Source organism: Fusarium fujikuroi, chromosome FFUJ_chr02 (assembly GCF_900079805.1).
Source record: "Fusarium fujikuroi IMI 58289 draft genome, chromosome FFUJ_chr02".
Lineage (NCBI taxonomy): Eukaryota > Fungi > Ascomycota > Sordariomycetes > Hypocreales > Nectriaceae > Fusarium > Fusarium fujikuroi.
This window is the reverse complement of record NC_036623.1, coordinates 4,313,200-4,327,705: the sequence shown is the minus strand read 5'-3', so window position 1 is coordinate 4,327,705 and position 14,506 is coordinate 4,313,200. Positions and strand designations below refer to the sequence as shown.

Sequence of the window (14,506 nt, the reverse complement as noted above, 5' to 3'; positions counted from 1 at the left end):
TCATGACTGCTACTGGGTATTGCTTTTGTTAGCGGCCAACAAATGAAAAGTGAACACATTTGTTGTGAATGATAATTAGTGTCAGATGACATGACTCTGCTCTGTATGGCCTTGTTCGGTTACAAGTTTTCTCCCGTCCCCAGCCAATGGGACCCACGGTGGGCTTAAGCCACTCGAGAAAAGCCTCACTTTAACCTGCGTATCAGCCATGAGGCTAGTGTGGATCAAGGGACCTATGAAACACCATTGCAATACTTTTTAACCTGCAGGCATGCAAGACGACGGAGCTTCCTACCCCTGTTCACCTGAATACCTCTCCCTGTCTCTGTTTCTTAGCATGTGTGCGTCGCAATATCCCGCCCGTCTACATACGGAGCAGCGGTTCGTGGTGAAAACTGGGACTCGGCTGTCCAGCTCCAAGACAACAGGGGCGTGTGGAGTGAGTGAGACAAGATCGACGTTGTGGATTGCCGTTAACTGACCCACTAGTGGTGATAAACCAGGTTCACGGGCATGGGACCCGTCCCCCGGATTCCATCTGGGGTAGATAAATGCAGTGGAAACCAACACAGGTAACGATTTGCAGGCACTATCTTGTTTTGTCTACGGCTGATGCACAAGCCAGCCGATATACATCGGTGCAAAGATAGCCATAGAACTGATAAATGAAACACGGGAAGGATCTTTTCCTCCGACAATGGGACATTTGTGCGGCTCGGCTGGTAGTCAAACACCTGACCATTGGTAATTCTCGAAAGAGGCGGGCAATAGAACATAGAGAGGCAAGATCAGATATGCGCTTTTGGATCAGGATTGCTACGGGAATCTGGCTAGAATCTGAGGAGTAAAAGAGTAATGATACAAGATTAGGGTGCAATGGACCTTGCTTGCACTGATGGCGACGGAGGCTAAGCCCAGGAGAAACTGCCAAAACAGGAATCTCGCGTATCGTAGATGCGGCACATTGCCGTTCATGCGCACAAGCCTGCATCATTGCGCCGTCACAGCGCATCCAACCTGACCCGAAAGAATGGTTGTCAAAGCATCAAACCCTGCCAAGACCCTTAGATGGTCTGCTCCATAGTTATCATTTAAGCACCGTGATGCGTGCCGATCAAGGTAGCGTCATCAGGGAGACAGATCGACGATACTTTGATTGACTATCAGCTTAGCCATCCGCAATAGTACCAGAAAACTGCCTCTGTGTGTGACACTACATCACATACATCACATTGCATTTGCGGTAGGTCTGCCGCACCTTCGGCTTGGGATCCGGCTGGGAGGGAACTAGTCTGCCAACGACTACCGATTGATAGATAGAATCCAAGATCTCGATCGCGGCAATATGGGAATTCCCATCATAGCATCTGTTCAAGTGGTTAGTAATGGCTTTCGGGCCTTTTGAGTGGCAGCCTTCTTTTGTCTCAGTTTGAGCACCTACTTGGGATGCATTTTCTCTGTCATGAGGCTATGAATTGGCATTGCATGATGAGAAAACATTGTAGGCAAGATCTGCTATATGCTTTGTTCTTAAGAGCGCCATCCCCTATGATATCTGGTTCAGTATTATTTCATTGTTCACACATTCAACATTTGAATATTACTACTCGCTAGCTACGCCTCGAGCTCAGTATGGAAAGTACCTACAACATGGAGGGCCAGTGCTTTGTTCCACTTGACACAGGCTTTACCTTTGCCTCCTCACCTGATGCCCCCCTCACCCCTACATCGTCTCCCCGATCAGAGTGGATGGAGTCTGGGCCTTTGGATTTCAACCATCTCTACAATAACGCTTACCTCTGGATCAACACGACATTTTCATCTCCCTCTTTCATGTCAGACACTATGAGACCTGAAGCTAGAGACCTATCGTATCAACATGTTCATCAACAAAATATCAGTATGGATTATCAACATATGCAACATACAAACACAGTCGACATCGCTCCAGTCAGTCCGATCAGTCCATTCGCCATACCCAACGCACCTGGAACATGCGACAGTTACTCCGATGTCAGTACGATGCCATCTCCCCAAGCTCTCTCTCGTCTTGGGAGCATCTCATCCATGTCTTCGTGGTCTTGTTCCGTCGACAGCCCGTCTTCGGATCACTCCGAGACGCGGCATTCAGATGTCTCAAACTGTCTTGGCCCGGATCCTTATGCCTCGCCCCTGCACACGTCCAGGTCGATCTGCGAGATGAGATCCCCACCCGTGATGCGCAACCTCTCAAAAGAAAACTCCGTGTCTCTTCAGCGGCGGGTTCCGAAACCAAGAGACCAGCCATTCAGAGCCACCTTGCCTGCCGGAACAAAAATTATCAAAAAGGCAACGGGCGAGTGTGACTACCCAGGATGCAACAAGGCATTTCGCCGCATTGAGCACCTCAAGCGACATAAGCAAGCGTACGTATATTACCGAAACTGAATTTATTAAGACTTATATCTGACAAAACATAGGAAACATGGTGAAGGAGAGAACAACTTCTCCTGCGAGTTTTGCGGAAAGGATAATTTCAATCGGTGGGACAATCTGCAGACTCATCGCAGGCTGCATACGCGAAATAACAAACGCTACCGCAGCATCAAATTTGTCCCTGCTGCTGTAGCCATCATTGAGGAGGAGGACCTTACCCGGAAGCGAAGAGTAACGCTTAGGTCTAGGCGGTGAAAGAACAAACTTGGCGAGTTCGGCCATGAGCGTGTGAGGTTCATCCTTGTAAGATGATGTTTGAAAATTCAAATGGATTACCTATTGCAAGTACGGGGTTCTACAGGTTCTGGAAAAGACATGGATTTCAAAGGGAAAACAGTACGGAACTTCTATGTTTGTGGCCCAGACAGCAAGTAATGGAAGGCTTTTGTCATTCTTGTATCAATTATCATTATCATTGTTATTGTACCTTAAAATCTTACGTTATATACTCTAGTACCAAAATGCATCTCTGCATCTCATCTTGGCGTTTTCTGTGTTTACTTCGATCCATACCGAATACCTTGCTCCGAGACTTGCTGAAACTTGGTCTGCCAATGGAGAGCACTCCCCTGTCCCCGGTAGATTGTCAAGCCTCATTGCAAGCGAAATGGGACTTGTGCATATGTGAGGGAGGTACGGCGTACGTAGGCTTGGCTTCCTATATCAATTTCCAAGGCTACTTAGTAGACCAAGCTAGTGGCCGGCTGAATGCCCCGAGATGCTGCTAAACTCGACGTGCCCCTGTCTCTGCTGACTACCCCATTACTAAACACTAGCTCATTATGAGGGGGAGCATAACCCCTCGATCACTCACCCACCATCTCTGCACGGTAGCCCAGATCAGGCCCAAGTGCCCTGAGCTGAAGTTGAACAAGCCTCTAAGAAACAAGAATAAGGACGTCGTTTGACACCCGCCACCCACCTCTTTGGTCCATCTGTACCAAAGATCGGCGCTATTGCAGCCTGAATTAGCGCCGAGATTGGGGGTGTGCCACATTTTAGCACGAGCCTCGTCTACCGTACCCAGGAAGGGATGCCTGTCAGCGGCCGATGACTCGTTAGGTTAGAGCATCGAGAAAGCCAGATTTCATGGAGAAAACTTCTTCATTCGGAGAAAACAAGTAGCGACCGATAGAACGCCGATGGATCGATCTCTCGCGGCCCTTCCCTAGTGGCATTTGGGGCGACAGTTACCGGTAGTTAGCCACTCTAGCTACGAGCTTAAACGCATGTCGGTACTTGATGTTGACTGCTCTGCTCTCTTGGGTAAATGGAATTGACAAGTGATAGAATTTCCGGGACATTTCTTATCGCATTCATGTCTGAGGAGTAGTCAGAATGCCACCCAGTCACATTACTCGCCATTTTCCCGGTGCTCCAGATCGATCTGCGCCATATGTCAGATCCCTTGCCCCTTGACATCCCCCAGCAATCAACTTCAAGTGCGCCACACATGATAAAGACCGAACAGGGGGTGGCACTGTCCCCCCGATCTACACCCCACTCCCGCCGCCTTCACTCCGTACAGTAGATCACTTCCGCTTCAGTCTCAGTCTCAAATCCTTGACAGACGCGGAATTTCAGTCGAGGTCACTTGTTGGTTATTTCCCGGCTTCATTCCTTTTAAATCGGTAGTCTCTACGCCTTAGACCTCGATGTATTGCTCGGTATTTCGCCCGGTGAAGACATATGGTCATACTTAATCTCGTTGCCATTGCAGCGTGTGCCATTCAGGACCAGGGCACAGCTAGCATCAGCTGTCAGCCAGATGTGTTATTCCCAGCCCTGATCAGCACTGATAACTTAGCGGCTAGCATCCCGCGACCTCCCCTCGCCCTGCGCACTTAAAAGGTTATTCTTTGATCGACCATCACGCTTTCACCCTCCTGTCAACATCCTTGGCTTCCGTGCCTCTCGAAGCATCTAGCGCCCGCTCCATCATGTCTTTCACTGCCTTCAATTCGTATCAGCTTGATACGTCAGATATATTAGATGCGCCAGGTATTGAGCCTTCAAATGACTACTACCAATTCAGTCCATTCAACACTTGCCAAGTCCCAGGCATGGCTCAGTATGGTATGAATTCCGCTGAAGATTTACAAGAAGTCGAGGAGTCAAAGTCAAACGCCAGGCTCAAGCTCGGTTACAAGCGAGCTTCATCGGCGTGCAGTAAGCAGCCTTTCCCACGTCCAGCTTGGGGCGTTAAGATTCATGCCTCTAACTAGTTTCTCAGAACAGTGTAGGCATCGAAAAATCAGATGCATCGCCTCTTCCTCTGACGCCCAAGCTCGCTGCGTCAGCTGCGTTCGCTTGAAGAAAGAATGCAGTTCTTACCTGACGGGCCAGTCATCTACTGAAGGGTCTAGTCTCGTTCGAATAGCAAGGTTTTCTCCTGGCCCGGATCCAGGCTTGCTCCCATATAATCCAGCACGGAATTCTGAAACCGTGGATCGATATTTAGATGGCATAAAGTCGTCTCTGAATCCATCCGAAATAAGGCCTACACCTCCAGTAGTACCCGTTAGCACTGGGATACCATGGACAGACGGCTTTGCACCTGACATGAGAGGTTTGTTCACCTTCATCGACACAACCATTGGAGCTAATATTGACTAACACTCTTTCTAGTATCTACAGTGGCAAACCCGGCAAATCTCATCATGAGAAGCCAGAGTCTTCCAGGTAAGAGTGGTCGAGTCTTGGGTCAAGACTTGAATTCAAACGCAGCTGGGTTCGACTCAACCCAGGGGGCACAGCTCTCAGAAGCCCCTGCAATGTCGCAATTCTCAACACTGGCGGAAATGTCTAGCCCATCGACTTCGTCGGTTTCTGATTCGGCAAATCCTCTATTTCACCCTGACTTTGGCATTCCATGGGATTCCAACTCACATGCACTGCCGATGCGATTCATGCCCGGGTTGTCTGATTCCGCAAATATGGGTGATATGTTCATCGGTGGCGGAGGGGATGTTTTTGATTTTAATTCGGGCCCCGGGCCCAGTACAAATCAGCCGCTTCCTCTTCAAGTCAACCCAGTGATTCAGGGTCGCAGTCAATCGCTTCCCTACAACGGATATGCCGTCAATACATACTGGGAATGATGATTCGGAGTGTCTATGGTGTGAGCGAGGTCGTTTAGTATGTGTATTATTTCAGTCGGAACTTGGAAGGTACAGGGTTATATGGCATGGCGTTTATTATAGCGTTGAAGGAGATACTGGTTTTGGGTAAATTGCAAGGCTTCATAGACTGGTTTTCCTACTCATAAGGGTGAAGATATGCGACGCCTCATCGCCAACTTGGCACACGGTACTTGGTTTAGAATGCATTATTAACCTTCTTCTGTGGCACTCTTTTTGAGTATATGTAACCTCGTCTCTGTGTGACAATAATAGCTATCTATCCAACTTTCTTATCATGTTCATTTACGTATCTTCGTTTCATTAAAATAAATCTTTGCAATATTGTTATCACATGCGGTCGGCTACGGAGAATTAACATTGTCCCAAGAGCCAGCCTCTTCATCTGTGATTAGTCCAGTTACGGAGTAGACGACCGGCAACTCTGGTACACTGCGTCAGTGGGTCCTTCGGAGAGAGAGAGAGAGAGAGACCTGCTAGTGCTGGCGGGCCTCAGTTCCTCGTTAATTAGAAGCGGAATAGAAGTATTCTGGATTTAAGCCCGGTGACGCTTCTGAGACAACGGGCGAGCAGCAGATTTCGGATTCATGTCTTGCTTTGCTTTTTCTGTTCGGCACAAGATACCAATATATCAAGGACTGTCTCCGCCGCGGAATGTAAGTCGACTCACCCGAGCGCCACCAACAACAGTGTTGGAGGCGGTCAATTAATTGGGGGCTTTACTGTACCCGTATATCTGCCAACAATCGACATGGCCCATTTCCGCCCCCCTTTTCGTCTGAACGGACGGCTTCTTATCCCTACAACAGGTTTGAAAGACTCTTCATCATGAAGAAGCCATCTCCACATTCAGACGACTCTGGTCCCTCAAATTATCAGAAGCTACCATCTATAGCAGAGATTATTCAAGCTGATCAGTACCGCGCTCGTCATAGCCTAGGTACTCCACCAGCGTCTCCATCACCTGGTCCATCATTCATCAAGGAAGAGGAGGATCCTCCACCCCAGCCAATTCGTCCCCTGTCGAACTTACCTCATCGCTTTCGTGATTCATCCACCGAGATTTCACTTCCTCGCGCAGGCAGCCTTGATGTAAATCAACCTGCACAAGCTCGATACCAGCACGTTTTGGACCGTTACCCTGATAACCAGACCTATAAAGAGGCGTTGGGTCAAGTAAGGCAGGCATGGTACCACGACTGTCTACAACAGTATTGACCATGGATAGATCATGTCACTTTCTCATACTATCTACAATTTTGCTCAGGCCAACCAGAGCACTGCCTTGCAGCAGAACACCATACCTGTGAATCCTGTCAGGCTCCCGCGAGAGCAGGAGGTCAGTGATATGTTTAGATATCTGGAAAGGACCAAGCAATTATTGCAGCAAGTCGGTCCACCACAAACATCTCTAGGGCTCCAACTGCCCAATCCCATGCCGATACCGATGAATGCGTCGGCAGGAGTTTCAAGGCCAGATCTGGTGAGTCGTCACCTGACACAACTGGGGACATGTCTGACGGTCAACAGCCCGTGGTTCTTTCAACACGATGCTGTAATTGTAGTAGATTTATTGCTCGCGCATCGCGACATCGATCGCATAGGGGACAGGCTTTGTGCCGAGATTGTACTTCTTATCAAACGAGGCAGGATGCTAAGCGAAGCTCTCGACGTGATCGGCCACTCTGAAGCCAAGTGCACTCAAATCGGCACCGCTAAGATTTGAAGGACAAGGGGTACAGAGTCCTCTGTATATGATATTCATTGTTGTATTAAGAGGTTGTCAATTAGTTAAGTTTAATCAACAATTCAGTTCTACCTACCATCCACGCAACGAGACCTTTGCAAGTACATTGTCATATCTAACGACCCATTGTCGAACTAGATAATATAGGATTTTGACCGGGAGAGGGCTCACTAATTTGACCTTAAGAGCTTTATCTTATCTAGGCAACGAGACCAAGTTGGCTCATCACGTACAAAACAAGACACTCTGGAGCTCTGATAACAATAACGATAGACTTCGTTCTGACTGACGTGATGCAGTCTTCAAATTACTGGCTAATTACAAAGTGGTATTTACTGGAATATTACCCCCCAACGCTTGGCCTTCTTCGAGCAAGCAGGCCAGGCCATGTATGCATTTTCAATCTGGTCTCTCAAGCTCAGCTTGAGCGGTGGGTCAGAAGGAGCTCCAGCTGTAGTGGGGTTCAGAATCCATGTATGGAATGAGACACGATGCGCCTCGATGATGGAGAAACGTAGTAAGCTATCCTCAACCTCAGACGATTCTAAGACTGTTTCTTCAACATCTGTCAACTCTTCTTCATCTTCGGTAACGCTCCCACTCTCGCTGCCGCTAGGCTCAGACCAGTATGATGCATGTGCTGAAGAAGGTTCCGGATATCCAAAGGTGTGAGGCCTAGGAGATTTTGTGTCGCTTTCATATGAGATATCCGAGCTGTGCCCATGTGTAGAAGATGTCCGAAGAGGATCTTTTGGGGGAACAGGAGGAGGCTCAAGACTTCGAATGCTATCATTATCAGACTGATGTGTCTGCATGGCAGCAGGCTTTGCTTGTTGAATTTGCTCCGAAGACAGGAATGGCCGTTGGTGGAGTTTAGGTGGAGGTCGAAGAGTGCGACCTGAAGAAGCAGAAAAAGAGCGTAGCTGAGAAGCAGATTCTATCTTTAGATTGCTCCTTGGGAAGGTCTCAGGTACAGAATAAGCCGACGAGATAGATACTGGTCTTGGATGCGAGTCTTGAAGCGAGACTTCGTGAATAGTGGGATAATGAGAGTAACAATGCCTTTGATTTTCTTGGCTCTGGTATGTTTTGGCTTGTAATTTCGTCGTGGGCCAGCTATGTAGTGGCTTATGTGATTGAAATGACATTGCCATATTGAGTTCTTAATTGACAAAATGGTTCTCAAATGGTGGTCTGTAGAATGGTGTTTGGCTGGGTCTTGATGAAAAACGATGAGTGGGTATCAAGGACTTCCTGAGCCTAATGAGGGGAAGAAAGGGATAGGTACAGCTTTTGTTTCAAAGAATGTCTTGTAGGTTGGATAAACGACTGTATTGCATTGCCAGAATGTGAGGCCACTGCAAGAAGACTTCAACATGCTGGAGGGAGTTCTGTCTTATAAAATCAGTCAAAATGTGGAAGATCTGGAACTGCCTTCTTGTACATATTGCCTTGATTCTACTAGCTACGGCTTCCATCGACCGGTTTCAGCTTCAATCACTTCCGTCTTCGGCTAGGTGACTCTGAGATGCGGCTGACTGTATGCCCTATGGGCCTATCACCGATGCAAGGAGAGCAACTGGAATGCAAGACTGACTGTAGGGATGGCGGCTTTCTAGGTCACACCTTAGCTGCGATTGGCTCACTATTAGATTTTCAACTCAGGTAACGACATCGATCTATATGCTTTCGTCTCGGATTCTCGATCTCGTACATACGCGAGACATTGAGACATTTTTGAAGCTTCGTGGTGTCGTAGATTTACAGTTATCACTGTCCCGTGTCTTACCTATAGGGACGTCATTTAGCCTATCCGTCTAGCATAGAAACCTGCTTTTGACTCGGGAATGAATTTTCTCAAGTGGCTGGACGAATGCGCTGCCATCAGCTGTTGCGCTCTGTGTATTGTGAGAATCGAAGTTTTGAGTGATTCATCGAGGGTGCTTTGGTCTTCTCTATCATTGGCAGTACCTTACGAGGACGCGTTGAACATCTTGAAGCATGAAAACTTGCTATTTCCAATAATCAGGTTCGACAATTGAAAGATGAAACACAGAGTTTAGGGAACTAGCGTGTTGTAGTCACCTCAAACTTCGTCATCATGGCTTGCGGCGCGGAACCATCACCCCACAACTGAAGTCTAGGCCCTACTACTAAATTCTCGGTCGTGATACATGCTCCCAGCCACAGTTCTATGCTGAAGATAACGCTTCTATCTCACATGTTAGACATTATACCAAATGCCTGACCAATCACTTCAGTTCAGGCTTACCCTTGGACCCATTCGGGGAAATATCACGATGTTGCATGATCAACTAACGCCTCTCAAGCCAAAAGGCAAGCAGAAGAAAATGATTTCCATCCATGATTCGTTTCCTTGAATAAGTACCAGATTAAATATAGAAAAAGTATTCACTGCACTAGAAGCTGGAAATACATATTATGAGTCTCTTGCCAAGTATCGAACCCAATTAGCTGAAACTCTTCAAATATTGATATCAAGTTGATGAAATTTACCCTGGACCTCATATATCACAAACGGCAACTCCATATATCGCCCAAATATATCACGAGTTTAAGCTGGATAAAAGAATCTGATGTGATATATGTATGATTATGATTAATCGAAATAGAAGGCACGGGAGAATATGGCACAACTTGACGCAAACATAAAAATCACAACTCGTCATGAGGTTCTTAGGTAGATATTCGTTTGAAATACGAAGTTTATTTTTGCTTATGGACAATCTTTGCAATAAAGGCCTCTGAAAGAGACCTGACGCCAGGTAGGTTTGAAGTACAGACTCGTCAACACAATACTTTTATATATGTCGATTTGTGGCCAGAAGCGCCATAACGTTTGATGTCAGTGAGCTTCTGAACCTTGTAGATATCTTACAATGCTTTTCTCAGTAAACTGAAGTTTCATGTTAGGATGGCCTGCGTTGGTTGCTGAAAGCCTGCGATATACTTCTACCATGTTGGTGGGTAGCAATGCACCAAGGTAGACCAGCGAGAGAGACTATCAAACGGCGAAGGATCGTCTTGACATCAACAAAGTCTTGGTGCATTTTTGAAGCTCATCTCGATCCGTAGCTATGTCTGGGCTGGTTTGAGGTAACGTAAAAACGATCAAACAATTCTCATAGAGTAAGATCTGACTTCTCTTTTATTAATAGTACCAATGTTTACTTTATGAGTAGTATTATTTCTATAAGATTTCCTGATCCAACATCGCCAATTTCACGGCCCGAAAAGGCATGCCAGTTGTTGATGGAGCAATATGGAAAATGGCCGAGTTCGAGGAGCGGAGCTTGGTGTCGCTGTTTGCCAACTCAATCTTGTCACTCAACTGTGATCACTGAGAAGGAAAAGGAGACTGCAAGGGATGTCGACGGAATACCCATTCCTTACTCCCAATGCTAGCAAGTTGACGTCTGTTGTTTACAACGCACCGAAAACAGCCAAGGGAGCGCTAGTAGAAGATTTGCAATGTGAGGGGAATGAACACGACGACTGAGACTCATTTTGAAGTCATAGCGAGAGGGAGACTGAGGCCGGAGACAAAGCCTCCAGGTGTTGATGTAAAAAGGCACCAAAAATGATTTAAACTCAAAAAAGCGGCTAAGGCTGAAGTGGAAAGATCTTCGGCACTCACTATGCGGGGGAGCACATTGGGCTTCCTAAGACACGGTTCCGTTCCTCTGTTCCTGAATAAAAAGTCTCACTAGTAGATCGAGCCGTGTTTCACTCATGTGCCGTGTCTGAAGGAGAAGTAGGGCCGAATTTTTGGGTGGAGAGGATGGCAAAGTAGATTCCTCATGTTGGATCACTCCTTGCATTGGGGTCCTGTGACTGGTACATGGTAGAGTCGTTTTAGTGGGGTAGAGGGGCCTATCATGATCATGTGAAGCGAGTGAGAATATGGGGCTTGCTGTGACCATCCTGCCCTATAGGCTATACGTGAGTTGCTCAAAAGCAAAGACTGTTCACTCAGTAAACCCATTTCATACCATTACGCGGCAGAGTTAGGTAATCATACCAAAACAAGCAAACCTCTCTATGCGAATGGCTTACAACTCGTGAAAATATGTCTCAACGACTATCGTGTTCTCGTCGTGTGCATTCGTAGCCCACAGTCCCACCGTGCAGCCAGCCATGAGCTCCGCTGGTGTCTCAATGAGATTGCCTTGGCAGTACCATGCCGCTTCCGAGGAGGATGGCCAGCCACGATGGGCATCGAAGCATCGAGTAAGGAGAGATGTGCTTCCTTCATACCAGTCTCCCTTAATCGATCTAAAATCCACCGTCAACTAGATATAAAAGGGTCGATGCAACGCTCCAAACCATAACCTTTTCTCATCATCAATCATCAGCATCTCTCAGCATCTCTCAGCATCTCTCAGCATTCTTTCAGCTTTGATCTTCACCATTCTCTACTCCTCAAATCTACATAATCGTTCTATAATATTTTCTGTCTTTGACAACTCAATACCTTCAAGATGCAGTACATGACCATTGTCGCTTTCCTCGCCGCCACCGTTGCCGCTGGCCCAACCATCAGGGCTTACCCTTCCATTGACCAGATCACGGTCGCTCAAGCCAACAATGCTTGTGGAAACAACATGCAGGTCACCTGCTGCAACAAGGTTACCAACACCCCTGCCGGCAACGCTGTTGGTAACGGTGCTGGTATCCTTAACAACCTGAGCCTGTTTGATCAGTGCTCCAAGCTTGATGTTAACGTTCTGGCTATTGCTAATGGCCTCCTTAACAAGGAATGCCAGGCAAACGCCGCCTGCTGTCAAAACAGCGGCGGTTCCGTACGTATCCCCCGACCCTTCTCAAAAACTCTCTTACTAACACCGCGGATCTAGGCCACCGGTGGTCTTGTCAACGTCGCCCTTCCCTGCATCGCTCTGAGCAGCCTGCTCTAAGCGCTTCAGACAACACGCGGGGCGCCACATCTCTACCATGCACTTTACATCGGGTTGTGATCACGCCAATTTGGCAACTCCACAGTCTTTACCTTCGTGTCCTCGGGTGGCCGTCAATTTTTATCACCTGAGTTTGTGTGTTATTTGTCATTGTTTTGTGGATTATTTGGGGGGTGAGAAAACGTGCCGTTGATGGTATGCATCTCACGACAGACTTGCAAGAGCTGTCAGGTATAATTCAGTCATAGGCAAGGGTCACAGTTTAGAATTAGAACTCAATTATATCATTATGCGGCATTCAAAGATCAATTGTACCTGTGACCACCACTCTGCTTTACTTGTCTTGTCAGTTGAGTAACATAGAATATTCATCCCCTAAAAGCATGAAGGAAGAGCTATATTCGTGTCCATCATGACGCTCTATTCGTTTCTCAAACTTCAAAGATATAAAGCTTATGCTTTTATCAACATGCTTGGATACTGTAAGAGCTTGCGACTTGCTTGGCCTGTCCTTTGAACGGGTTTCACTGAAGTCAATGGAAGGTGAAGAAAGGTGTGAGAGGCAATTTGTCATATCGTAAAGAAAAGCTTCATATACTGAGTTCATTTATATGTAATGGCTTCGTACCTTCGATTACGACTAACACTGTTGAGCATAATTAAGTAATTCGCTCCCAAGTACAAATAGGACAGGCTCCGAAACCCTGCGAACATCTGCAGGAGACATCCCAATATCCCATCCAAGATCGTGCAACATCTCCATTTCCATCGAGTTGATGTGCTCCAGGTTAAAGTGGTGAATGCCATTCTTATGCAAGAACCTCACCCATCGAGCATTGGGGGGAGGATTATCGTACAGATGCTTGACAGCAATAATCATAGAGGTAAGTACTAAGCGATATGAAGCGCTAGGAGTAGATCCAGACGCTCCGGGATGCTGGAGTCGCCAACGACCAAGATATACTGCAGACGCAACCATGACGACTCGGGGTAGCTTGAATGCCATCACTAGAGTGCGAATAAAAGACGACAAGCTAGGTAGAGTATTTTTGATCGAAAGTGCTCCGCTGCAACTACATGTCTCTGTCGAATATTTTGGATGTCGGTGCAGATACGGGACAGCGTCAGCAGCCATGGCGGTGATATAGTTCATGAAGTAAAGGTCGACGAAGGCATCTGTCAATGGTCGGGCCACGCTGTGACATGGCGGAACTGTTGAGTATGACGACATGCCTGCGAAAGTGATAGACGACTAATGCAAGAGATTATTTAGTGACGGCTGCTCGAATAGGTGTGAATATGAACAATGGGGTGTGAGTGTTTGGGCCAAGGGGTTGAACAGGTAGCCAAGCTTGAGGCATGGACATTGGCTCTGTGAGCTATGGTTCACGACACATACCGTTGGACTTGGAAGTGCTGATCAATTTTGAGTAACAGATTAACCTGTATAGTGGAGTTTGGGATGAGTTTACGGCAACACGGACAGGATTCGACAAAGACAAGACTATTTGTATTGCTTAAAGAGTACAGTGGCTGTTATTGTTCATCATTATCATGACGCACATTTCAGTAACGAGTCCAAGAACAACTGAAATACGATCTAAAAAGTCTCTGAACTTTGCAATGACATGGTATCACAGGCGGATGCTTTGGGTTGGCAGAGGGAATCAGCTGTTCCATCGATATCGAAAGCCTGACGGAGGCTGCCGAAGAGCATCATTTAATTCCTAGACTGTGTTGGATGCAGGGACCGATTACCTGGAATCGATGGATATAGTATAGCTTCATTTTATGCCTTGGCTACTCCATACACTTGCTACGATGGGCAAGCGACTTCCATGTGCCGAGGGAGAGGGAGGGTCTGCCGTGTCTGACTTAGATCAATAACTTGTATGCAATATTTAAAAACTGGCTTGGGGTACCTGAGACACCTTTAAACGTTTGCTCGGCACTCTCTTTAGATCGGTCCGATTGTCTGCCGTGTTTCTGAATGTCACTGACCATCAATCAATTGATGTCATTGTCTCTGAAAGCGTTTCCTTTTTCTCAGCCTTCAATATGCTTTATCCCTATGTTTTTAAGACGTGGAATGCTTACAGTCTCTAATGAGTGTGATTTACTGTAATTTAACAAGCCCGGGACTCACTACTAAATGGACTCATCCCTCCCTTGATCTGCACTCTCTGTTCTTCAACATCTGCCAATAG

The 14,506-nt window shown here is 46.9% G+C and overlaps 6 protein-coding genes; 4 read left to right on the top strand and 2 right to left on the bottom strand.

The window, feature by feature from the left end:
* Positions 1 to 1,650: 1,650 nt before the first annotated feature.
* FFUJ_03974 (related to zinc finger protein odd-paired-like (opl)) lies at positions 1,651 to 2,670 on the top strand (the record flags this gene model as incomplete). XM_023572794.1 has 2 exons in its annotated part: positions 1,651 to 2,405; positions 2,460 to 2,670. 2 exons carry the CDS (start codon positions 1,651 to 1,653, stop codon positions 2,668 to 2,670), a joined length of 966 nt encoding a protein of 321 aa, XP_023426853.1.
* A 1,745-nt stretch (positions 2,671 to 4,415) lies between these two features.
* On the top strand, positions 4,416 to 5,576 carry FFUJ_03975 (uncharacterized protein; the record flags this gene model as incomplete). XM_023572793.1 has 3 exons in its annotated part: positions 4,416 to 4,644; positions 4,709 to 5,044; positions 5,104 to 5,576. 3 exons carry the CDS (start codon positions 4,416 to 4,418, stop codon positions 5,574 to 5,576), a joined length of 1,038 nt encoding a protein of 345 aa, XP_023426852.1.
* Positions 5,577 to 6,443: 867 nt separating this feature from the next.
* Positions 6,444 to 7,341, top strand: FFUJ_03976 (uncharacterized protein; the record flags this gene model as incomplete). XM_023572792.1 has 2 exons in its annotated part: positions 6,444 to 6,791; positions 6,844 to 7,341. The coding sequence occupies 2 exons, from the start codon at positions 6,444 to 6,446 to the stop codon at positions 7,339 to 7,341; spliced, it is 846 nt and encodes a 281-aa protein (XP_023426851.1).
* A 353-nt stretch (positions 7,342 to 7,694) lies between these two features.
* FFUJ_03977 (uncharacterized protein) lies at positions 7,695 to 8,516 on the bottom strand (the record flags this gene model as incomplete). The annotated part of the gene is made up of 1 exon (XM_023572791.1): positions 7,695 to 8,516. The coding sequence occupies one exon, from the start codon at positions 8,514 to 8,516 to the stop codon at positions 7,695 to 7,697; it is 822 nt and encodes a 273-aa protein (XP_023426850.1).
* A 3,348-nt stretch (positions 8,517 to 11,864) lies between these two features.
* FFUJ_03978 (related to conidial hydrophobin RodB) lies at positions 11,865 to 12,299 on the top strand (the record flags this gene model as incomplete). XM_023572790.1 has 2 exons in its annotated part: positions 11,865 to 12,185; positions 12,240 to 12,299. The coding sequence occupies 2 exons, from the start codon at positions 11,865 to 11,867 to the stop codon at positions 12,297 to 12,299; spliced, it is 381 nt and encodes a 126-aa protein (XP_023426849.1).
* Positions 12,300 to 12,939: 640 nt separating this feature from the next.
* FFUJ_03979 (uncharacterized protein) lies at positions 12,940 to 13,530 on the bottom strand (the record flags this gene model as incomplete). Its single annotated transcript, XM_023572789.1, has 1 exon — positions 12,940 to 13,530. One exon carries the CDS (start codon positions 13,528 to 13,530, stop codon positions 12,940 to 12,942), a length of 591 nt encoding a protein of 196 aa, XP_023426848.1.
* Positions 13,531 to 14,506: the final 976 nt, after the last annotated feature.